Below are 26127 nucleotides of genomic sequence, written 5' to 3'. Positions count from 1 at the left end.
CTTGGCAGGAGGTTGGACTAGATGGCTCATGAGTTCTCTTCCAACTCTATGATTCTATGATATATAGCAGTGTGGACTCAGATAACCCAAGACCCTTCCACACAGCCATATAACCTAGAATATCAAGGCAGAAGATCCCACAATACCTGCTTTGACCTACATCCCAGAACATAATGGCAGAAAAATCCTACAATATCTGCTTTGAACTGGGTTATCTGAGTCCACACTCAAATAATGTGGGATTTCCTGCCTTGACATTCTGGGATATAGGGCTGTGTCCCCCAGTCAACACTGCCCTATATTCCAGTTCAAAGCAGAAAATGTGAGATTTTATTCAGCTGTGTGGAAGGGGCCCCAGTTCAAAGCAGATATTGTGGGATTTTCTATCTTGATATTCTGGTTATATGGCTGTGTGGAAGGGCCCTAAGGCTGACAATAAATCTTGGGTCCACTTTGACTAATGAATGCTTTAGCTATGAACAGAAATAGCAATCTTTTCTTCCTCATTTTTGTGTTTGTTTGTATTTTGAAAGGAAAAGATAGGTCAAGTGATGTGAAAACATGAGACAATTACACTTGGAAGATGTTTTCATATGGGACCCTGTAAAATTCCATGAAAGAGATAGGGCAATTGTGTAATAAAAGCTTGATCTGGAAGCACCCCTGCAATTATATGACCTAGAAATGTCAGCCCCCTTTGCTCTTGCAAACATCACAGAAAGAGTCAAGCTCTTCTCAAATTCTGGAGGAGGTGAAAACAACTCTTCAAAGGCTTTCACACATCAAGGGTGTGTCGGATTTTTCTCTCTCTCAAGGTGAAAACATCACAGAACAAAAGGTCAGGGGATCATCTTACTAAAGAAAGCATTTCTTTAGCAGAGATGATCAAGCGAAGAAAAAAATATTTTCAATGGAACACTCTCAAGAGGTCCTTCAGTGACAATGGCTTGGGTTTACATGATAGTGAATCACTTATAAAATCATCACCATTATCATAATCATTGCCACCACCTAGGGACAATCAATACGATATTCTAAACAGAATCTGTGTTAAGATTTAATTAGACTATGATCTAAGGCAGTGATGGGTAATTTAAATAGGGGTGGCCTTACACCAGTTTTTCACAGCCAATAGCAAGAGATGATGAGAGTTCAAATATATCTGAATGGTGACAAGTTGTCTACATGCATCCAATCACAGGTTTTATCTGCAGCCTCTTCCTCTTTATTTTCTGTTATAACCGAATTTAAATGAATTTCAACAGGTACAACAGGCAGGTCCAAGGATAAAGGGCAGGTCCAAGGATAAAGGGCAGGTATTGGGGAGATGTGGATGGTGTTTGGAGGGGTATTTTAAGTGTATTTATTGTATTTGACCTTGGACCGGGAAAAGATCCAACCAGTCCATACTTCAGGAAATAAAGCCCGACTGCTCATTGGAGGGAAGGATATTAGAGGCAAAGATGAAGTACTTTGGCCACATAGTGAGAAGACAGGAAAGCTTAGAGAAGACAATTATGCTGGGTGAAATGGAAGGAAAAAGGAAGAGGGGTCAACCAAGGGCAAGGTGGATGGATGGCATCCTTGAAGTGACTGGTTTGACCTTGAAAGAGCTGGGGGTGACGGCCGACAGGGAGCTCTGGCATGGGCTGGTCCATGAGGTCACAAAGAGTTGGAAGCGACCGAACGAATTAACAACAAATTGTATTTGAATCTGCTACTGCACTGTTCCTACTTAATTGTTTTTTTTTACTTTTGAATTGCAAATTTAAACTTCACTAAGTGTGGGATTCTTAGTTGCCTTGAGTCCCCGTGGGGAGAAAGGTGGGGTATAAATAAAGTTAATAATAATAATACACTTAGGCAATAAATATGAAATGCACAGACATAACTACTACTACTACTACTACTTTATTCTTGTACCCCGCCTCCGTCTCCCTGAAGGGATTCGGGGTGGCTTACATAAGGCACAAAGTGCCGAAAACAGAATATAAAATAAACACACAGTACAATACAATAAAGACAAAGGATGGAAGACCCAGAATTGAGAACAGTCCCTGTGAAAGGGATCTAGGAGCTTGTCTTTAGTGAGTCATGTCTTCTCATGATGTGTCTCATGATACGTCCAACAGTCTCAAACTACGCAGCTTCCAGGGAGGGTTAAAGCCTTTATTTGCTCTATGACCTCTTTCATAGAATCAGAGTTGGAAGAGATCACATGAGTCATCTAGTCCAACCCCCTGATATCCAGGAAAAGCACAAAGTCCTTCCTTCCTTCCTACCTACCTACTTCTCTTCCTTCCTTCTGGCAGTCCATCTCAAATTAGTTGGTTTTCCTGCTGTAAACTTCCCTTTTCTGAAATTCTTTAGTGTGCTCCATTGTGTAATGTATATTTTCAATATGACCCTTGATGCCTCTTTCACACATAGGCACTGGACCTTGAAGTACAACACTTTGTACTTTGCTCAGAAACGAATTAGTGGAGTGACTTTAAAATAATATGTTCACTCCTGGCTGCTGTATTTTATTTATTTATTTATTTATTTATTTCGGTTTCTTCTACCCCGCCCTTCTCACCCCGAAGGGGACTCAGGGCGGCTTACAAAGGCACAATTCGATGCCAGCATCACATAACAGTAGTAAAACAAAATAACTTCAATTAAACAGTTGAACAGTTAAACAACAATTCCTACATTACAACCCTAAAACCAATAAAACAATACAATCTCAATTACTCCTCATAGACGGTCAGCGTTCACTATCCCATAGTCCAATTTCCAATTCCACATTGTCAGTCCTGTCAGTCCTAGTCGTTTGATTGTCCTTATCTAGTTGTCAGATTGCCCAAAGGCCTGGTCCCACAACCACGTCTTTACTTTCCTCCTGAAGGAGAGGAGGGATGTTGATGCCCTAATTTCTCCCGGGAGTGAGTTCCACAGGTGAGGGGCCACCACCGAGAAGGCCCTGCTCCTCCAGCTATTTTGAACTAGCTGGAGTTTCTGAACTTGGTACAAGGGTAGCCGAATGTAAAGCACATTGCAGAAGTCCATCCTTGAGGCTACCAGCGCATGCGCTATCATCTTCAGGTCCTCCAAATCTAGGAAGGGTTGCAGTTGGCGTATCAGCCGAAGCTGGTAGTAAGCACTCCTGACAGTCGCATCTACCTGGGATGACATTTGGAGGGACGGATCCATGAAGCCGCTTAGGGGGGAAAGGAATGGGCCTGAGGCTGTTAGGAATTGTGGGAGTTGAAGTCCAAAACACCTGGAGGGCCCAAGTTTGCCCATGCCTGGTCTATTCGGTTCATTCCAGTAGCCAAGAGTCAAAACTCGAGCCAGGCGGCTGCTTTCGGTTGCCCAAACTAGGCCTGGCGTTGCCTTGACAACTGCCTTGGGCGGGGCCTGTCCAGCCCGGGGCTGGGCTAGGCCTGGCGTTGCCCTGGCAACCGCAGAGGGAGGCGGCCCGCTGACAGGGAGGGAGGGCGAGGGGGCGGGATGGGGGGCGGGATGGGGGGCCGGCCGTGTTCTCCCCGCCCCCCGGGAGCAGCCCAAGAGGAAGTGCGGCTTGTTTTCTTTCCTTCGGCTCCTCCGCTGCCGAAGATGAAAGCCGAGGGAGGAGGAGGAGGAGGAGGCGGCGGCGAGAAGGGAGAGGCGATCCCGCGGCGAGCCTGAGCCGCCGAGATGGAGGCCTCGGAGCGGGACCCGGCCAGGAACGACACCTTCCCTCCGACGCTGAGCCCGGCCGTGCCTCCCTTCGTGAAGCTGGGGCTGACGCTGGTCTACACGGTCTTCTACTCCGTCCTCTTCCTCTTCGTCTACGCGCAGCTCTGGCTGGTCCTCCACTACCGGCACAAGCGCCTCAGCTACCAGACGGTCTTCCTCTTCCTCTGCCTGCTCTGGGCCTCCCTGCGGGCGGTGCTCTTCTCCTTCTACTTCAAGGACTTCGTGGCCGCCAACTCCCTCGGCCCCTTCGCCTTCTGGCTCCTCTACTGCTTCCCCGTCTGCCTCCAGTTCTTCACCCTCACCCTCCTCAACCTCTACTTCACCCAGGTAAGCAAGGAAGGGCGGCCGGGAAAGGCGCCCAGCCCGGCCACTTGTCTCAGGCGCTGCTCAGGCCGCAAGGGTCCAGGCTTCCCAAGGATCTTCTCTGAGCAGGCAGCAGAACATACCTGGCCCCGGAAGTGGGAGGGATATAGGTCTGTGCAAGGGTTCAAGTACCCAAATATATTTGTACAGCCAGCGAAATATGCCTTGTACTGCAGGTTTGAGGGACTTGGCCGCACAAAGATATGTATATACAACCCCCAAACCTCCAATTGTGTATATATATATCCCTCAAACCACCTCTATGTGCAAATATATGTATATACATCCCTCAGACCTCCAGTACAGGGCATATTTATTTATTTTATTTACTTTATTTCTATACCGCTTTTCTCAGCCCTCAGGCGACTCAAAGCGGTGAACAACATCAGTACAAAATATCACAAAACAAGTATAGGGCAATTAAAAACAATTATCACATAAATCATTAACATCAGTATAACAATCATTAGCGCCTCAACAGTAAAATCAGAATCCAGTCTCGTCATCCATTATTCCGTATTCCTATGTTCAATTACACTGTTTAATCGAATGCTTGTTCGAACAGCCAGGTCTTCACTTTCCTCCGAAATGCCAGCAGGGAGGGGGCCAATCTGATATCTGCAGGCAAGGGCGTTCCACAGCCGAGGGGCCACCACTGAGAAGGCCCTGTCTCTCGTCCCCGCCAAGCGCGCCTGTGATGCAGGCGGGACTGAAAGCAGGGCCTCCCCAGATGATCTTAGTGTCCTTCATGCAGCCAGCATATAAGATAGGCATATACATCCCTCAAACCACCAGTTATGTATATATATCCCTCAAACATCCTGTATGTGCAAAGATATGCATATACATCCCTCAGACCTCCAGTACAGGGCATATTTTGCTGGCTGCACAAAGATAGGCATATACACCCCTCAAACCTCCAGTTGTGTATACATATCCCTCAAACCTCCTCTATGTGCAAAGATATATATATATACATCTCTCAGACCTCCAGTACAGGGCATATTTCACTGGCTGTACAAAGATAGGCATATACATCCCTCAAACCTCCAGTTGTGTATACATATCCCCCAGACCTCATGTATGTGCAAAGATATGTATATACATCCCCGAGACCTAATAATAATAATAATAATAAAAAACTTTATTTATACCCCGCTACCATCTCCCCAAGGGACTCGGTGCAGCTTACATGAGGCTGAGCCCACAACACATCAATACAAGCAATACAACCACAATACAAAGCAAAATACTAATACTAATACAAAGCAATCACGCTTGAGGCTCAAGCGTCGGCAGTGTCTGGGAGGGCTTTTCCACAATTGAGACTTGTGCGCCAGCTGCGACCATACCTTGCGAAGGCTGATCTGGCCGGGGTGGTCCATGCCTTGGTCACCTCTAGATTGGATTACTGCAATGCGCTCTACGTAGGGCTGCCCTTGAAAACGGCTCGGAAGTTCCAACTGATCCAACGGTCAGCAGCCAGGATGTTAACCGGGGCTCATTACAGAGAGAGGTCAACCCTCCTGTTCAAGGAGCTCCACTGGCTGCCGTTTATTTTCCGAGCCCAATTTAAGGTGCAGGTGCTTACCTACAAAGCCCTGAACGGTTTGGGACCACCCTGCCTGCGTGACCGCATCTCCGTCTACGAACCCACGCCTTCACTTCGGTCATCTGGAGAGGCCCTGCTCGTGATCCCGCCTGCGTCGCAAGTGCACTTGGTGGGGACTCGAGACAGGGCCTTTTCTGTGGTGGCCCCCCAACTCTGGAACGCCCTCCCAAGAGATCTTAGACAGGCCACTACACTGGCAGTCTTCAGAAAGAACTTGAAGACTTGGCTGTTCCGATGTGCCTTCTCAGATTAGGAACCTCCAATACCAAGTCCTAGAAGCACTTTAGTAGAACTAAGAGTACTGCACACCGCACACTGCACTTACTTATAATCCTACATACCTCCTGCCACATCAGCACTTTTAATCTTGTACCCATTCTCTGGCCCGGCCCAGTTTTATAGTGTCTTGATGTCTTGTTTATTGTTTGTTGTTTATTCTGCTTAACTATTTTTAATTTGCTTTAGGTATTGTATTGTTGTATTGTGTTTTTGAGGCCTTGGCCTGTGTAAGCCGCATCGAGTCCTTTGGGAGATGCTAGCGAGGTACAAATAAAGTAATAATAATAATAATAATAATAATAATAATAAATCTCATACATAAGCATAAACATTGAACAATAGCACAACACACATTTAAAATCTCCAGTACAAGGCATATTTCGCTGGCTGTACAAAGATAGGTATATACCTCCCTCAAACCTCCAGTTGTGTATATATCCCTCAAACCTCCTGTATGTATGCATTCCCTCATCTCTCTTTGAAAACCCTATACCAGTTATATCCTACCTTGTTCATGCACAGCGTTATTTTTTAAATGGTAAAGTATTACATTTGGCCTGGCCATTGGTTTTTAAATGCTTGTGTGTTGTTGTTTATTTTTTATGTGTTGTATATTAATTGTATTGTATTGATTGTTTTTGTTATTGCTCTTGTTATTGATGTACTGCGGGCTTGACCTCATGTAAGTCGCACCGAGTCCCTTGGGAAGATGGTAGCAGGGTATAAATAAAGTATTATTATTATTATGTGCAAAGATATGTATATACATCCCTCAGACCTCCAGTACAGGGTATATTTTGCTGGGTCTACAAAGATAGGTATAGACCTCCCTCAAACCTCCAGTTGTATATATATCCCTCAAACCTCTTGTATGTGCAAAGATATGTATATACATCCCTCAGACCTCCGGTACAAGACATATTTCTCTGGCTGTCCAAAAATAGGTATATAGAGTACATCCCTCAAACCTCAAATACAAGGCATATTTCACTGGCTGTACAAAGATATGTATATCCATCCCTTAGACCTCCAGTACAAGGCATATTTCACTGGCTGTACAAAGATAGGTATATACAATACATCCTTTAAACCTCAAGTACAAGGTATGTTTCATTGGCAGAACAAAGTTATGTATATACATTCCTCAGACCTCCAGTACGAGGCATATTTCGCTGGGATACTTGAACCCTACATATGTGTGTAATGGTATACAGCCAGTCCCCAGGTTACGAAGATGTATGTAAGTCAGAACAGATACATTTTAAAGCAGGCATGTGCAAACTTCAGCCCTCCAGGTGTTTTGAACTTCAACTCTCACAATTCCTAAAAGCCTGCTGTTCTTAGATATGGTTGCACTGATTTCTTATGGGTGAACAGATGAAGAGATTCAGGACATATGACATATGTCCTGAATCTCAAAGATTAGAGGAGGTAACTTGTACCGTTTTTGGAATCAGTAGGTCAAATATACCCAGAATCAGGTCTAAAAATTGGGGTATCAAAGTTTATGTTGGTCAGTGATATTGATAGTCCTGATTGTCAAAACGATGTTGTATAGTATATCAGAGGTTGCATCTACAGAGTAAAATTAATGCTGTTTTACACCACTTTTAACAGCCATGGCTCAATACTATGGAATCATGGGAGTTTTACAAGATCTTTAGCCTTCTCTGTCCAAAAGTGATTGTGCCTCACCAAACGTTCAAGTGGAATCAAAATGAATTAATTCTACAGTGTAGGTGCACTTCATGTATCCCAAAACAGAACTGGATCCCCAGGTATTTTCTTTGTTTAGTCAGCAGAATGTGCCTTGTACTGAGGATGTGAAAGATACACACATATATAAGTATAGAATTAATAGTCCTGGATGTCAACAAGATACGCCATAAAATACATGAATCAGCAAATTAAGCAGATGAGCTAATTTTCCCCAACAGTGCAAAATAAGGTTTTGCAATTCATGCTCAACATGCTTGTTCAGCTGTGAGTCTTATCTCCCTTGAAACTCTGGTTTTACCTCCAAAGAGATGGGTTGGTTTGTTTTTAAAAAGAAAAACAAATGGCTGGATTAAGCCAATTGGTTCAATGCCTTTTGATGGCCATTTATTATAATGCAACTAGATTTGAATGAAATGAAATGTTTTATAGTGGACATTTTAATTTCACGCTTGCTTTCAAGTGAAAACTGGGGCAAAAGTAGGTGCAGAAAATTCTTCTGGAAAGCTTTTGAAGTGATATGAGTAAATCATGCAAGCATTGAAGTCCTCATTTTAGTTCACCCTAACTAGGAACTTGCCCGGTGAGCTCAGGCAGCAAATTCATGTGATCTTACTCTCATCCTTCCCACTTGCCTGTTTTGCAGGGCTGTTGTGGGAATGGCAGAAACAAGCTTACATAAAATACTTTAAACCATTGAAATGTACTGTTGCAAATAACAAGTGAGAAATGTGATACTTGTATTAGTACAAAATGAGACTCTGGAGGCTACATAAAATGAGGGACCTGGGTTCAAATGTACATATTCTGAAACTGATAAAATGGTTTGGGCCTGTTGCTATGTCTTACAGTCTGTTTCTCTGTTTTAGTGGAAGATTCCAATGAATTTTACTCCCAAGTAAATGTCCCGTAAGCCTTGGCTTCAGTTTGCTATTAAAAATTATGTGACTAATGAGGATGGATCATAATGAGAAGAACCATAATTTGCTCTTTAAATGGTGCTTTATTAGCAAGTCTGCAAATCCTTTTTTATGCCAAAAGAGATATTTATTTCCACTGAAAAGGCACTTTCAAACACTTAGATATGGTTGTGGGCTATTTTACTTGTAAATAAAAGGTCTGAGTTTAAATAGTTATGTAGGGACAGCTCCCAAAGAACAGCTTCTATAGCACATTCCATATCTCCAGATTTACAGTTAACAAATCACTCAGGCGTTGCAATTTTGTACACAATCATTTGAAATTAAATTCCTTTGAATACAATGAGATGTGATGCTATATAAGCATTCTAAGATTGTACTAAGGTGGTATGTTTGGCTTGTAATTCAACATATTGTTAGAGGTCCTCTCTTAAAAGTCAGACCTATTTTATTGCTTCAGATATTCAAGTCACCTCTGTCCTGGTAACTTTCATCAACATAAAATAATGAAAAGGCAGACTGTGTATGCCCTACTGCATAAAACCCAGGCTCTTTAATATGATTGCAAGAAAAGCATTGCAGATGTGGTGAAAAATAAAGCCCACAGCATTCATTTCCATGGCAGAAAAAATAATCTAGGAAAGCTGCTGAAATTGTGCCAGGAGAGATTAACAAACTAGCAAATGCTCCAGAATAATTGCCAAAACAAGAGACTATGTTAGCAGCAACTGCAAGTAGAATTGATAATGTTAACCCACTGCATCCTTTAGTATAAAAAAAGAATTAGCATTTGCTTTTGAACCTTTAAAACATGAGCTTTTGTTAGATTTGATGTGATGGATGAAAAATTGATTATTCAAAATGTTCTGCTTCTATTTCTTTTACCACAAACCTCAAAAATCATAGAGGCAATAAAATTACGTAATATTTTTTCAGTTGCAGTCTGATAAGTGTGGACGTTTAATTTACATTTAAATGACAATTTAGTATGAACACAGTATCTAATTTTTTACAATTCAAGGATAACAAGAGGTGAGAGCCACCACCTTTATATTAACACTTGTCCTTCCCACCTTATTAAAAAAAAGTCAGAAGGGAAGACTCACTGAGTAACTAGAAGGAGTGGTTAATGCCTTTCTGGAACAAGGCAGAATTTCAGCATGCTTAAAGAAGACCATTATGAAATATTTACTGAAAATGTTTTTTTCTGGATCTAGTGCTATTTGACATTAATTGGTCAGTTTCCACCATTCCATTTTGGGAAACTACACTGGAATGTGTAGTGGACTTTACTTCAGAGCTTTCTGGATGATAAAGATTGTCTAGATCAGTGGTTCTCAACCTGTGGGTCCCCAGATGTTTTGGCCTTCAATTCCCAGAAATCCTAACCGCTGGTAAACTGGCTGGGATTTCTGGGAGTTGTAGGCCAAAATACCTGGGGACCCACAGGTTGAGAACCTCTGGTCTAGATCAGTGTTTCTCAAACTCTGCTCCCCAAGGTGTTTTGGACTTCAGCTCCCAGAAATCCCAACCAGCTAACTAGTTGGTAGCTGAAGTTCAAAACATCTGGAGGAGCACAGTTTGAGGAACTCTGGTCTAGATCCTTTTCAATCTGGTTTCCAGGTGGCAAAGACAGCTGGGTTCACCATTGATGGATAATGCACTCTGGATACTGAGCAAGGGATATATGCTCCTTTTGGTTTTGCTTGATCTTTTGGAACTACTCACAGTACCATCAACTGAGGTATCCTTCTGGATCCACCTTGCTGAGATGAGAATTGGAAACATGTTTTGCACTGGCTCCATTCCTGCCTTGAGTGGAAAACCTAGAAGGTGGTGCTGGGGGACATCGCTTGTAGCCTTTACACGGTGCCTACCATCCATAAAGAATGAAATGAAGGCAACAAATTGTAACTTAATCCATACAAAACAAAGGTGCTCCTGCTCAGTGAAAAGACAGACCAAGGAATAGGAATTCAATTTGTGCTTGATGGATTTATACTCCCACTGAATGGTCAACAGCTTGGATGTGCACCTGAATTTACCCCTGACTCTGGAAGCTCAGATGTCAGCAGTTGCCAAGTGGACTTTTACACAGGTACAAGTGGACTTTTACACAGTTTCTGCCCAGTGGTGTGCATTCCTTGAAATATTGCATCTGGCCATTGGTGACACATAGGATCAATTACATCCCATTTGCATTAGTTTAATGTACTTGCATGGAGCTGCCTTGGAAGAGTTTCACAAACATCAGCAGTTACAAAGAGCTGTAAACAGATTGTTAATTGCAACAGGGTACATGGAGCATAAAATTCCCTTATCTCAACAGCTGAAATGGACACTGGTCCACTACCAGGTACAATTGAAAGAGGTAGTTATGATCTGTAAAGTCTTGTATGGCTGAGACCTAGGTTACCTGAAAGATCCAAACATGTCCGTGTTTTTGTGTTTTGGGGAGGTCCTTCTCTTGGTTACACCACTCATTTGGTGGGAACATGGAAAAGGATCTTCTTGGTGGCTTCTCCAAGGCTATAGAACTATGCTTTCAGAAAGGTTGGGTGACATAGTAATCAGACAAGTAAAGACTTTTGCTTAGGTAGGCAGTGGACAACTGATTGTCACAACCTTGAATAATATTTTCTGTTTTACTTGTTACTTTTTAAAAATAATTTATGTGTTTAACAGGTCTTAATTTTTTGATGGCTGAATTATATTTTTAACTTTAACAGCCTCACTAAACTACAAACCCCAGAATTCTGCAGGAGGCAGAAACTGGATTTAAAGTGGATTAATTCTCTAGTGTGAGGGGTAATACTCACATTCTGATGCTTCATACCAGTCCCTACCTCCTTAGCTAGTTTTATACATGAATGGGGAAGAGCTTACTGGGAGGGGGATTGTAGAGAAGATCTGAAAAATGGTGAGAACCCACCCCTATCTGACAATTATTCCCTACAGACGCCCTGTACTCAATTAGATTTGCATAAGAAATTATGTGTTGTTTATTTCTTTGAGGAGCCTGCGAGAGCTGTATATTTTCACTGAGAATGGCAAGAATGGTCCTCAAAGTCAATCAGATGCAAGAAGGGTTTAGGATGTGGTGTTTTGGCAAATTATATCAAATATCATGGACCATTGCAAGAATTAATAGCATTCTTCCTTCCTTTTCTTAGCTACCTCACAAACCTCCGTTTTGCTATGATTTTAAAAATAGCTTTATCAGAAGTGAGAGCCTGTTACAAGAAAGAACTTTTGTAAATATGGAATTTAGCCTTGTGTGACTTATCTATAGCCGGTAAATCAAAGCATATTCAACTAAATCATGGCATATCTACACTTCTTATTTCACCTATAAAAGGACCCCCCCCACCCACCCCCACCCCCCCCACACAAACATCTGACTCTGTTTGTAAAGATAACTCTGAAAACATGACTCATTGGGAGATATGATAATGCTTGGTGAAGTGGAATGCAACCAGAAAAGAGGAAGTCCACATTACAGAGGGAATGATTCAGTCAAACAAGTCACAGTTCTGAGTTTGCAAGTCCTGCACATAGCTCTTGGAGTGTCTCACTGATTAAATCTGAGTGCCATATGTTGAACTGAAGTGAACAGCATATTACAATACCACCACAAGTCTGATATGAACTGCTTCATGTCAGTTGGGTCCTTATGCATTGTTTCTATCAAGATGTAATCATTTAAGTATTTACAGTATGGTTCTTTAGAATCATAGAGTTGGTAGAGATCGTGAGGGTCATTCAGTTCAACCCTCTACAATGCAGGAATACACAATCAAAGCACAGATGGCCATTCCAGCACTTTTTAAAAACCTCCAGAGAAGGAGACTCCGCCACACTCTAAAGGAGCATATTTCACCATTGACCAACTCTTACTGTCAGAAAGTATTTCTTAATGTTTGAATGTGACTATGATGTCCTCTTTCAACCTTTTCTTGAAGTAGAAGATACACTGATTGCTTTCAGAATGGAGGTCATTTTGTTAATTCCTGACCTGTAGGGTTTTTTTTAAACTGCTGGGTTAAGATGTATGTGTGTCTGAGACATCTGAAATCTAGTCACACTTAGAATAGATTTAAGCACAAGACATGAAGAGTTATCCTTTGTAAAGTTTTACACTGGGACCTGGCTCATTTAAACTTCAACCATTGTGCATGCATGTCAGGGATCTGTAGGCAAGCAGTCTGTTTACAGGCATGCTAATGGCTGTCAGCCCTACTTAAATGCAGATTGGGTGTGTGCTACAATATGTGGGTCTGTTTTTCTTGTTTATCCACAGCACATTGAAATTAGGCATAATTTAATCAATGATCTGTCTGATTCCCATTCTTGTTTCAATGTCTTCTGCAAGTTACTGCAAACTAAAAGTAAACATAGTATTCCAATATAGGTGTTTTGGCGTCCCAGATATTTTTTAACCAATTAAAAGTTGATTACAGTCCAAGAGCTTTTTCTTCTTTTTAATGTGAGTTTTTCATGGGATAATAGAGGAAAAATAGAAAATAGAAAAATAGAAAAATCAGGATAATAAAATTGAATACAGTACTTAAATATATTTGCAGGTTTGTACTGATTATTTAAAAAAATCACTTTCAGTATCATTTGGATGTCATGATTGTAGTTAATGAAGCTTCCACTCATGAACTTTTGCAATGGGAAGATGGACAAGCAGTCATGATTTCTTTTAAAATGTTCTAGCTCTAGGCCAGTGGTTCTCAACCTGTGGGTCCCTAGGTGTTTTGGCCTACAACTCCCAGAAATCCCAGCCACTTTACCAGCTGTTAGGATTTCTGGGAATTGAAGGCCAAAACATCTGGGGACCTACAGGTTGAGAACCACTGCTCTAGGCTGTTTCAGAACCTAACATTTTGAAAGGCAGAATCTGATATCATGGACAATTCCTTGTGATGGAATGACAATATCAGCACTGAAAGCCGCCCTTGGCGTTATCTTTATAATACATTAAATTTTAACCACAGTTACATAGAATACCTAATGCAAATATAAAACACCAAGTTCAAATAGTTTTTGAGGCACTGTTTTAACCTGAGATTCCTCCCCATTGCCCTAAGGACTGGGTACCCAATGTTGTACCCTAAAAGCAGAAGATCATTTAAGAACGGTTTATTTAGAAAAGAATGGATTTTTGTTTCCTGATCAACATTTTGAGTGAATTTTATTTATTTATTTATTTATTTATTTATTTACTTTGCTTATATACTGCTGTTCTCAGCCCAGGGGCGACTCACAACGGTGTACAACATAGGAAGAACAAAATTCAAAATTCAAGACACAGTATAAAATAATTCACAATCCAGCATTAAACAAAAAAACAATTTGAGCAGGGGCTCTGAGGTTCTCCTTTTTCCTTGTCATAATGTATCTTGACTTTTTTCTCTCTGGACTTTCAAAGTTATCTACTCTAATCCTTTTGTTCTACATTGGCTAATCTAGAATGTGGCCCTGGCCCAACACAGCACAAATGTGTTTTTATAGTCAAAGATAAAATTCCTCTGAGAATCCTTTGCCTGCTTATGTAAATACCACTGTTTAGGCAGAAAAGAAAGCAAATGAGAGACTTTTGTAATGTGAATTAAGATTCTGATAATTTCTCTTGTAAACATAATCTTGTGCTTCATGTTTGAAAAGGCCCTAAAGGAGTCAGTGACCTGCAGTTTTTCTTCAGCTACTTTGGATCAATGTTTTCATCTTGAAGACGTTGAAATGGTTAAAAGACTTCCATATTTTGTTTTAGTCATTATTCGGAATAGAGACTGTATTTTAAAAAAATCAGAAGTTCAAGAGTTGGAAGAGCAGCTATGAATGAAGTAGAGAAGAGCCGGAATTGTAAAAATACATTACTGTGCTAAAATTAGGAATGTCCATGCCGTGATATTTCCACTTCCTAGGTATGATGCTGAAGAAAGGTGATAGGAAGACCATCAATTAATTTGAACTGTCGTGGTGGAGAAAAGTTTTATAAATACTGTAGACTGCTAAAAAGACAAAAAAAGGCCTAGAACAAATGAAGTCTGAATCAATGTGACTAAACTGAGACTTTCATACTTTAGCCCTACCATGAGAAGAAAAAGGCAGTCATGCTTGCTAAGCAGAAGGCACTTAGAAAGGAGGAAGACCACATTGCAGATAGAAGCACTTAGTCAAGAAGGCCACAGTCCTGAGTTTGCAAGACCTTAAGGTCTGTTAATTATATAGCAAATTTAAGGTCTCTCAATCTGGTTTTATTAATGTCGTCTGTCATTAATAAGACCATATAAATAGAAGTCAACTTGACATCAATTAATAATAATAACATTTTGGATCACTGGGACAATTTTCTCATTTTGTCAGTGAGACAAATAAAGTAGTGCTTGTATAAAAGTGAAAAGTGTGTTCTTGAGCATATTGGTATATTAGCTCGTTTTACTATGAAATGAACTTTTTTGTACATGAGCAAATTAGGGCAAGGGGAGTGGGCTCATCTGGATCAATTGAGGTCACTCTGGCTTGAGAGATGGAGGTCTGGACTACTATAGCACTACAGCTACTCTCATTGTATTTTTTTCAATTGTTAGAAGCCATTGATTGTAAAATGCACCCTAATTTCAGTACTACCCTCACCACCACCAACAAAGAATACTTAAGATAGACATGTGATTCCAAAATGTGATTTTGGAGGGTGTGTGTGTGCGTGTGTGTATATATATAGAGAGAGAGAGAGAGGAAAAATGCATCTTAGAGTTGAAGAAATACAGTGTATATATTTCTATTTATATTTTCTATATATATTTCTATTTCTTTTAAGCTGACTGTATATGGCAAAAACTTATAGGAACTGTATGTCTACACTTACATCTTCCATCAGATGCTGTTACTGTGGAACATAGCTTCCTATCATATAAGTATTACTAAACTGTTCTGTAGAATGTATCCACCCAACCAAAATTGTGTTATTTGAGTTCTTCCGCTTTCATTCTACCCACTTTCTATTATTTCAGAAGAAGAATAAAGGAAAAAACCTGGATCATCTGAAACCCTGGACTATATTCAACAACATGTTGTTTCAGGGTTCCACTGCTCCAACTGTGTTTGTAAATTTTAAATGCCCTAATTACATTGCCATATGTGCATTCCATCTTTGATACCCTCAAAGAGACCTCAGATAAAATCTTTAGAAAACATGCCTAGAAAAAGCATGAATATGAATGCTAGAGTCGGGAAAATAATCTTGGATTCCTTCTGCAAGAATCTCTAACGTTTTGTTCAAACCATATTCACATGACTTTGATATTCAGCAGTGCAATTCCTAAAAATATAATCTATGAAGAAACTGAAAATCTTTAGCGTCTTTGTTAATTTGATTGTACAACTTTTATTTGAAATGCTGCACATTCTTTTCATTTTGGTTTTAAAATTCCTCTAGAGTTGAAAAACCTAATATTAAAAGTTACTGGAACAAAAATCTGTGCTGTGTTTGTAGGGAGCATTTCTATGATTCCTGGAACTGCACAATTAAATGTTTGGGTAATAGATGTATATAGATGTATATAGACTGAGAATTAGTGTGGAAAAGATTTCTAGATCTCAAGGTCTGGTCCTGACTCCAGTTCACGTGTCATATCTAGGCAGTAGATGAGGGTACAAATTCTTTAGTTTTGGCAGGCTCAACTGCAGGCAAAAGAGAAGACTGCAGACCTCCAACTCAGCTAGTAAACTTTTTCAAATATTAAATTATTTGTTGTTGCAGTTTACAAAACCTCTGTGGGAATGTATGCATTTATTTGCATAGCTTCCTTCTCTCCCATTAATTGTGGCACCAAGGCTCACTTTCCTCTTTGTGCTGCATCCATCTTGTGGCTAAAAGCAGAAAAACTGGCATAAATTTTCTTTATCCTGTCCACCCAAGTCAGTGGTTCCCAGCCTTTTTTGACCAGGAACCACTTGACCAGGGACCACTCTCCAACATTAGTACTAAAAGGGTTACAAATCAGTTTTAATCAACTTTAGATTCAGTTTGGTTATTTGGGATACTGATTCAGAAAATTGCATTGGATAGACCACATCAGCTCTAATTTCTGATACAGAACATATGACATCCAGTAGTTGCCACCTACTTGCCCATAGAAAACCATATTTAATAATCTAGAGCTGATGTGGTCTATCCAGTGCAATTTTCTGAATCGGCATCCCAAACAATCACAGTAACAGGCCTAAAAACGAAGACACCAAGGTACTCCTGCGCTCCACTCAGGGGGAGGGGGGAGGAGGGGAAGCAGAAGTCAGGAGGCTTGTTGTTGTTCCTTTCATGGGTAGTCAGACATCTCCATTGACTTGGCACTATAAGAGGGTTTCACAAGACCAGTTACTCTTGTTGCAACAGTGTAGTAATGGTGAAGTTGCGGACCATATTTTAGTTCTTGGGACTTAAGTTTCAAACTGGCTAATAGTGTGTGTGTGTGTGTGTGTGTATGTGTTTGCAAGACAACATGTAGGCAGCTGTGGTTTGTACTTTATGCCATCACCAAGGGTAATCTCTATGTCTCAGAATTTGTCCTGGAAACCTTAGACCTTGGGATGATTCTGAACTGGCAAACCTAAGCCTGGGTTATTGTTGGAGTCAAACTTTGATTAGTTTTTCTGCTCAGAAATGAAATTGAATTTCATTGGGTCACTTAATAACTGTCATTCTGGATTTGTCCTAAAAACGAAAGCAGTGGGAAATATACACATGAGTGATCTCCTTAAAGGAAGACTAGAATATAAATAATGTAAAAAGAAAAAACACAGTGTGCACTCCACACTGCAAACAAGACATCATAAGCAGCAGGTTATGTGATATTCACATTATGGGTATGCAAACATTTGTTGTCAGCGTCCACCCAAGTGTGTATTTTTTTCCATTTCCTGTACTCCTGCCTTAAAACTGAAATAGCAAAGTAGCTCAAAGAGAGTTTTTATGTGAACTTCTCTGTTTCTGCACTGAAGGGAACAGCACTGAAAACACCTTAATTTATGTGGCTGCATTAGCTTTTAATGGGCTACTCTGCCTGAATCACATTACATTTTAAAAGGTAGCAACAAAATGGAGAAAATTTAGTGGACAGTAACAAATATGATTAATGGATTTGGAACATATTATGCATGAGGAAAAGGCTATGGGGAAGTGGAACAGGATATATTTAGATTACAGAATATATCAAGCCTTGAAAATGCTTTCATAAAATGCTTACAGCAGAAGTTTTTACTAGGGTTGTTCATGGATATGCTAAAATAGATATGGTTATATCATGGTGAAGGGTTTGAATGCAGAGATGGGAGCCTTTGAGGCTAGAGTTTGAATCCCTGCCTAGTCATTGAAACCCACTGGACCACACTCTCAGCCTCAGAAAAAGCCAGTAGCAAACTCCCTCTGAATAAATCTTGCACAGAAAACTCCATGTTAGGTTTGCCTTAGGATCAACATGCAGTTGGGAACAACTACAAGGCCCACAACAAAAATAATGTATTTAATTGCTAGTATCTATCTGCTATGTCCTACGTATTAAACGTTTAGTCGGCATCTGGTTAGATGTCACCTTCAACACCTACATCTACATTTTCCAGTATGAGTACTTGGAGAGGTATAAGGGAACAACATTGATCTAAGTATCTAAGAGCACGTTTTTGTAGTTATTAAGTAGCAAAATAAATTAAACCTTTTAACACAGGAGAATATATGCATTGGACTACAATTCCTTCAGCCTAGGCATGGGCAAACTCGAGTCCTCAAGACGTTTTGGACGTCAACTGTCACAGTTCCTAACATTTGGTAAGCTGGCTGGGATTTCTGGGAGTTGAAGCCCAAAACACCTGAAGAGCCAAAGCTTGCCCAGATACTATGAGCAGTGATAGAACTGGATTGCAAGGGCATTGTAATCCAACAGTATCTGAAGGACCAGATGTTCTCTATTTCTGTAATGGTTGTCTAGTGACTTCTATATCTCCACATTCTCTAGTTTAATATGAAATGAGGCTGGTTACTGCTTTAGTTTTTAAAAACTGGGTTGTTTAGGGGCCATCTGCAGTGACCTGTATATTTCTTCATAAATGCGTGTTCCATCATGTAGCATGTGAGAAAAATCTCAAAAATACGGCTATATGTCTTCTGATAAAAAAGCTCTATTTGCGAAGTATTTTTATGCTCTTTTTGTATTTCCTTTGTCTGCACAGAAGGACTTTTTATAGCAATATCAGCATGGGGAGGATGATGAAGAAAGGCTGAAGGGACAGAGCTTTGTATCAGATTGCAATATTGTATCTGCAGTAAACACTGCAATAAAGTTTGATCTGTAGAAGAGTGGGTCATTGTTAACCTATCCACCACAACATGCAAGATAAAAGCAGCTATATCCAAAATCTCTTACTGAACATGCAGGTGGAAAAAGGGAAAGCCTTTCTCATCAACAATCCCAGCATGTTTTAAAAAAAATATCTTTGTAAACTTGGTGCCCATAAAAGAAATTATGCAAAAAAAAAAAAAAAAAGAATGCTGATAAAGAAATTGATAGATGAGCACCCAGGAATATACTTAACTGCTCTTCCTTTCCTCCTCCTTTTTTGGTTGAGTAGTTGTATGGGAATCTATCCGTGTTATTTCTGCCTTTGGTACTGAATTTTCTGATAAGGAAATAATACTGAGGAATACATATACGTTGTTAACTCGGGTGTATCTGTTTTTGCAAATTAGCACTGCAAAGGGACCTTCTGACTAGAAGTAGATCTTTAGTTTTATTGTAAACGGGAATTGTCTAACAGCATGTATGTGGCCTACAACTTATCTTAAATATAGTGAATTAATCTGTCATGCAGTACAATGCGAGCTGTATTTGTACTGCCTGCTGCAAATATAATATGCACTCTCATTTTATTACAGGTGATTTTCAAAGCTAAATCAAAGTATTCCCCAGAGCTACTTAAATACAGGTAAGAAACCACATTTTTGTTGTGACTTAAAAAACAAACATAACAAAAACAATATTGTTGGCCAATATTTTAATATACTTACAGTTAGAACTGTGTCCATCCAATCTAGAACCTGTAGTATTGGAAATCTTTTGGTTGAGTTACTGTCTGGCTGAAAATATGGTTTCAACTTAGTTTCAGGTTTAAACTATGAGTTCCTCCAGATTTGAATGCCGTAAACTATGGGACTACAAGCATCACTACTAAAAATTGTTGTATAAATATATTTTTCAGATTTGTATATTTGTTACTGTGAAATAGAGATCCTCATGGTTGAAGTCCCTAAAGTGTAACCTATTTATTCTGTATAATTTGTGCACTCTTCTTAGTGCTGTCAGTCAAAACGGGGGGGGGGGGGGGGGGTTTAAGAAAGGAAGGAGTGGTCAGAAAATATAGGACGATTTCAAATGAAAGATGTTAAAATCTAGAACCCCTTTGAAATTCCAGAAATGAATCAGAGTGGTTTCACAATGGAAAAAAAACCCCTTTCTGGAATCACCCTAGGAAGTCTTGTGATGCATAGTCAGCATTTTAAAAAATGGGACAAAGGATGATAAGATGTGGTGACTGTGCAAGCATTTAACTACATCCCATAGTAGTAATATTGGCATTTGTAAAATTATCCTCCTTTTCTTGCTATGTTTAAAACATATCTCCATGGATTAGATCATTCAGGAATTGGAACTCTTCCCCTTCCCCATTGTGTAGGTAATTTGAACTAGTAGTAAATAAATTCAGTTATCTCCTCATAGATAAAAAAAACCCTCGAACTATCAAAGCTTCCACATACGTTTTGGACTTGCATATTCACAAGTCTGTCCTTTGTGTCTTTCGTCTCCCCCTTCCCACTAATTGTGTGTCACATCTAGACTCCTAAAGCATTTCAGAAATGGATTTTCACTCATTTCTACTGGGCCTTGTTTTAAACATTGGGAATTATTGTCAAAGTGCTAAAGTGTTTCAGCAGTCATATACTAGTTAAGCATTAGGATCATTTTATTTTATTGGTTCATTATGTTTTTCCGCATCTGATCTTTGTTGAATCTATACCTTTATTGCTTCTGAAAGTACAAACACATGCATAGATACCTTCCATTTTGGAAAGTAGTTGGTTAATTTAAACCAACCTGGGGAATGGAATTGAAATGGCAATGTTCCTAGGAAATATTTTGTAATGAGAAAATCATCATATGGATTGTTGTTGTTCATTCGTTCAGTCGTCTCCGACTCTTCGTGACCTCATGGACCAGCCTACGCCAGAGCTCCCTGTCGGCCGTTACCACCCCCAGCTCCCTCAAGGTCAGTCCAGTCACTTCAAGGATGCCATCCATCCATCTTGCCCTTGGTCGGCCCCTCTTCCTTTTGCCTTCCACTTTCCCCAGCATAATTGTCTTCTCTAGGCTTTCCTGTCTCCTCATGATGTGGCCAAAGTACTTCAGCTTTGTCTCTAGTATCTTTCCCTCCAGTGAGCAGTCGGGCTTTATTTCCTGGAGGATGGACTGGTTGGATCTTCTCGCAGTCCAAGGCACTCTCAGCACTTTCCTCCAACACCACAGCTCAAAAGCATCGATCTTCCTTCGCTCAGCCTTCCCTAAGGTCCAGCTCTCACATCCGTAGGTGACTACAGGGAAGACCATGGCTTTGACTAGGCGGATCTTTGTTGCAAGTCTGATGTCTCTACTCTTCACTATTTTATCGAGACTGGACATTGCTCTCCTCCCAAGAAGTAAGCGTCTTCTGATTTCCTGGCTACAGTCTGCATCTGCAGTAATCTTTGCACCTAGAAATACAAAGTCTGTCACGGCCTCCACGGTTTCTCCCTCTATTTTCCAGTTGTCAATCATTCTTGTTGCCATAATCTTGGTTTTTTTGACATTTAGCTGCAACCCGGCTTTTGCGCTTTCTTCTTTCACCTTGATTAGAAGGCTCCTCAGCTCCTCCTCGCTTTCGGCCATCAGAGTGGTGTCATCTGCATATCTGAGGTTGTTAATGTTTCTTCCAGCAATTTTCACCCCAGCTTTGCATTCATCCAGCCCCGCACATCGCATGATGTGTTCTGCATACAAGTTAAAAAGGTTGGGTGAGAGGATGCAGCCTTGCCGTACGCCTTTCCCAATCTTGAACCAGTCTGTTGTTCCGTGGTCAGTTCTGACTGTTGCTACTTGGTCCTTGTACAGATTCCTCAGGAGAGAGACTAGGTGGCTTGGGATGCCCATCCCACCAAGAACTTGCCACAATTTATTATGATCCACACAGTCAAAGGCTTTAGAATAGTCAATGAAGCAGAAGTAGATGTTTTTCTGAAACTCCCTGCCTTTCTCCATTATCCAGCGGATATTGGCAATCTGGTCTCTGGTTCCTCTGCCTTTTCTAAACCCAGCCTGAACATCTGGCAACTCTCGCTCCATGTATTGCTGGAGTCTTCCTTGCAGGATCTTGAGCATTACCTTACTGGCATGAGAAATAAGGGCCACTGTACGGAAGTTGGAGCAGTCTTTCGCATTTCCCTTTTTTGGTATGGGGATATAAGTTGATTTTTTCCAGTCTGATGGCCATTCTTGTGTTTTCCATATTTGCTGGCAAATGGCATGCATCACCTTGACAGCATCATCTTTTAAGATTTTAAACAGTTCAGCTGGGATCCCGTCGTCTCCTGCTGCCTTGTTGTTAGCAATGCTTCTTAAGGCCCATTCAACCTCACTCCTCAGGATGTCTGGTTCTAATTCATTCACCACACCGTCAAAGCTATCTTCGATATTGTTATCCTTCCTATACAGATCTTCTGTATAGTCTCGCCACCTTCTCTTGATCTCTTCAGCTTCTGTTAGGTCCCTGCCATCTTTGTTTCTTATCATACCAATTTTTGCCTGAAATTTACCTCCAATGTTTCTAATTTTCTGGAAGAGGTCTCTTGTCCTTCCTATTCTGTTGTCTTCTTCCACTTCCATGCATTGCTTATTTAAAAATAGTTCCTTATCTCTTCTGGCTAACCTCTGGAATATTAATTTATTTTATACTAACAATCCAATAACTATGGATTGTTAGTATAAAATAAATTAATAGGAACTGTGCTTATGGCCTTGGTTTATTCTTGCAAACGCATTTTACTTGCTCCATTAATAAGTAAATAAAGAAAAACCTCCAAACACATATTGTGGGTATGGGGCTGACCTTTCCTGGGCATAAATTAATCCAGGTACTTAACAAATATGGTAGAAATGTATATTGTGCCCTCTAGTGAACATTTTGGAGCATACTATTCTTTTCTTTTTTTAAGTTGCATTCTTTTTGGAGGGATTGAGGCCTCCAAGCATGGTAGGAATTTCCTTCACATCCCAAAGTGTACATTTGAAGACAATCTGAGGCTATCCCCATCTCTCTTTATTTATTTAGTTGCCTGTCTATGTCTTAACTGTCCATATAGTTGACCCCTGAGAGGAAGTTAGTTTTTTAATTTAAAAAATGCAGTTGTTGGACTGGGGTGTGCATGGATGAGGATAGTGGTCTGAAGTGAGGTATTTCTGTGAACCATCTCTGTGGTTTGGCAACTAGAAACCTCCCATGCTAAGATTTTTTGAGAAGCCCCCATGCCAACTTGCTATATATTATATATATATATTATTTCCAAAATGTGGATAGGTCATAAATATTACTATATTGACCATGTTTGTTAAAGGTTTCTGAGAGATGTATTCAAAGGTGGAACTTTTCTAATATCTAGGAGAAATGTAAGGTCTCTAGGATCACAAAAGTAACTGTAAGGTTTTTTTGTCTGTGTTAAATCTAAGTACTAATTTCAACTGGAGTATAACCTTCAATTACAGAGATTTTCATTGGGTCTAGCAACTGTATTTAGACATAGAGTCATAATCTAGAAAGCTGGCACTTCAGCTTAACAAAGGGGTCTTTATTACTGATGTTGTGCCCTAAGACATTAGTATAATTTTTGGTCTGTATACAGCAGCAAATAATACATTTTCTGACACAATGTGGTATGTTTTCCTGTGAGGGGAAAGTCAGATTTACCATATTTACACATGTGTTTCCTGCAAGCTGTTTGCATGACAAGAAAAATGGGTTGGCAGTAGAAGCAATTGCCTAGATAGGTTGGATCTCTCTCTCTCTCTCTCTCTGGATATCTTCAAAAAGATGCTGGACAGTTACTTGCTGAGAATGCCTTAGCTGGAGATCCTTTATTGAATAGGAGTAAGGACTTGATAAGCTCTATGACTCTATGATCCTCAGTGTGATGTCATTTGTGTAATTGTGTTATCATGGAGAGTCTAGTTTCTGAAGAATGAAAGGCATTTTGTGAACACTTACTGCAGGATAATAATTTTTGCAATATTTTTCCCTCTGCTATCCAGGTTGCCTCTCTACTTAGTTTCTTTCTTTGTCAGCCTGCTTTTCCTCTTGGTGAATCTTACTTGCGCCGTGCTTGTGAGAATAGAGAATTCAGAAAGGAAAGTCATCGTACTGGTGAGGGTTGCAATAAACGACACGTTGTTTGTGCTGTGTGCCATCTCACTCTCCATTTGTCTCTACAAGATTTCCAAGATGTCCTTAGCAAATATTTACTTGGAATCCAAGGTAAAGTATATCTTAAGGAGTTCTTTTATAAGTACTTATTTTTAGCCCAGTACTGTCCTTCTGGCATTATTTCTGGAGGGACAGATATTGCTTCTTTTATTTCTAACATGAGGGTGTGTGGGAAAGGGGCGGGGAGGAAAGCAAGAAGAAACTTTTGCTGAAAGTGATTTTCATTAGTTCACTGAAGTGAGAAGAAGGAAGTGTGGTGTTAAATTTATATGTAGTACCTTAAGTTCTACTCCACTTCTTGGTAGGTTTATGTATTGGACTGCTCTTCCTATACGGATTTCTATTGAATGTTCTGGTGCTGAATTACTCATTTATAGAATTTCATGATGTAGAACTAATATAACTAGGTTACCCAGCAAAGTTTGGTAATACATAGGTTAGTAAGAAATACATTACCCTGAACATGCAGTACTACTTACTGCAAGGGTTGTCATCTTTTGAAGCCGGAAAAAAGTTAAGATTTCCTCAGATGCAATTTGTGCCTCTGTTGTGTTACAGTGTACAAACATAAAAAAATTGAAGGCTGAGCTTAAGAGTCAGTCCTGCTCAGGTAAAGGACTTTAAAGACTGTTTTAATTGTATTGTTTTAAAATAGTTTTAAAACATTTTAATTCTGTATTTTGAAATTGTTTTGGGGTGTTGTTGAGAGTTTAATTCTATTTAACATTGATCTTCTGAGTGTTGTTGAGAGTTTAATTCTATTTAACATTGATCTTTTTAAACTATAGTATGTTTGTTTTCATTTGTAATCTGCCTTAAATCACAGGTTTTTTTAAAAAGTCAGGGCATAAATAAAGATGAAGGCAATACTAGCAGGAGTAATTTTCCCACAGGAAATCTTTGGTCCTTAAGTAATGGCATTGACCTCTGTTAGCAGGCAACATGGCCCCCAGCACAAGATAACATTTGTCAATCACTTTATATCCCACCCTTCCTCAAGGAAGTTCATGTTTTGAGACATTGATAGATTTCATTTGTTCATAATAATTCTCTGGTAGGCACAGCTATGCCCAGTGAGCATCATTCAAATTCCACAACCTACACTTCAATCACAAACTCACACTGATTATTTTAACACACCCAAGTTGCTCTGTAGGTTTTGTGACATAGGTTAGAAATCCTCAAATGTGATAGAAGACATGATGGGTTTGAAGCTATGTAAACAAACGAATCTTTATTATGGTCATAGACCAGCATAAGGAGAGTACGGTAAAGCTCCGTACATTTTTAATGTGGTATAGGACTTGATGCTCTAAAATAGGTGCTTAGTATATTGGATAGCCCACTATGTATGCAATAATGTTGCATAAAACCACACACTTCCAGTAGATTAATTTGATGACATTATCATTCTTCAAACTGTCAGTTATATTCTTAGATATACTAGAGACATAAGTATAATATGATGGGAGAATACTGTCGGCTTATCTCATTGTCAGACTTATACAGCTACCGTGTTTCATAACCAGTTTCCAAGCAGACAGAAATATGTAACACTCATTTCCTGTTTTAAATATTTCCTGCTTCGTACAACTGTACCACCACAGGTTTCACAGCTCTTTTCTACTAAGTTTCAGTTCTTCTCAAAATATGAAAGTTCAGCAATATTATCGACGATACTGATTTTGTAAAGCAGTGTGTTTAGATACAGAAAACAAGACTACATTGTAGTATGCAGGAATGCAGCAATTAATACCAAATTCATAAAAACATACAAACCCATTTTAGATCAGATCTAAAATAAATGGAAGCCCTCTGTAATGTCCCATGTACACTGTCCTGGAACACAGTGGGGTTTGTGTCCTTATAGACATGGATAGCTTTATGCTGAAAGGATACTATATGAATGGTGACTATTCAAGAAATAAAGATGATGTATTATGTATTTTAAAG

General features: G+C 39.9%; 1 protein-coding gene across 1 annotated transcript in view; it reads left to right on the top strand.

The window, feature by feature from the left end:
• The first annotated feature begins 3514 nt into the window (after nucleotides 1-3514).
• The window catches only part of GPR137B (G protein-coupled receptor 137B), a 31401-nt gene continuing 8788 nt past the window's right edge, over nucleotides 3515-26127 (top strand). The window contains exons 1-3 of the mRNA XM_060753862.2: nucleotides 3515-4050; nucleotides 19547-19596; nucleotides 24003-24225. Of these exons, the coding sequence (XP_060609845.1) occupies nucleotides 3682-4050; nucleotides 19547-19596; nucleotides 24003-24225 (642 nt within the window). The 5' untranslated portion in view covers nucleotides 3515-3681. The remainder of the gene's footprint in view (nucleotides 4051-19546; nucleotides 19597-24002; nucleotides 24226-26127) is intronic.

This window comes from Anolis sagrei, chromosome 1, assembly GCF_037176765.1.
Source record: "Anolis sagrei isolate rAnoSag1 chromosome 1, rAnoSag1.mat, whole genome shotgun sequence".
NCBI classification, from domain to species: Eukaryota; Metazoa; Chordata; class Lepidosauria; order Squamata; family Dactyloidae; genus Anolis; species Anolis sagrei.
The sequence above is the reverse complement of the archived record's forward strand: the minus strand, read 5'-3'. Positions and strand labels throughout refer to the sequence as shown.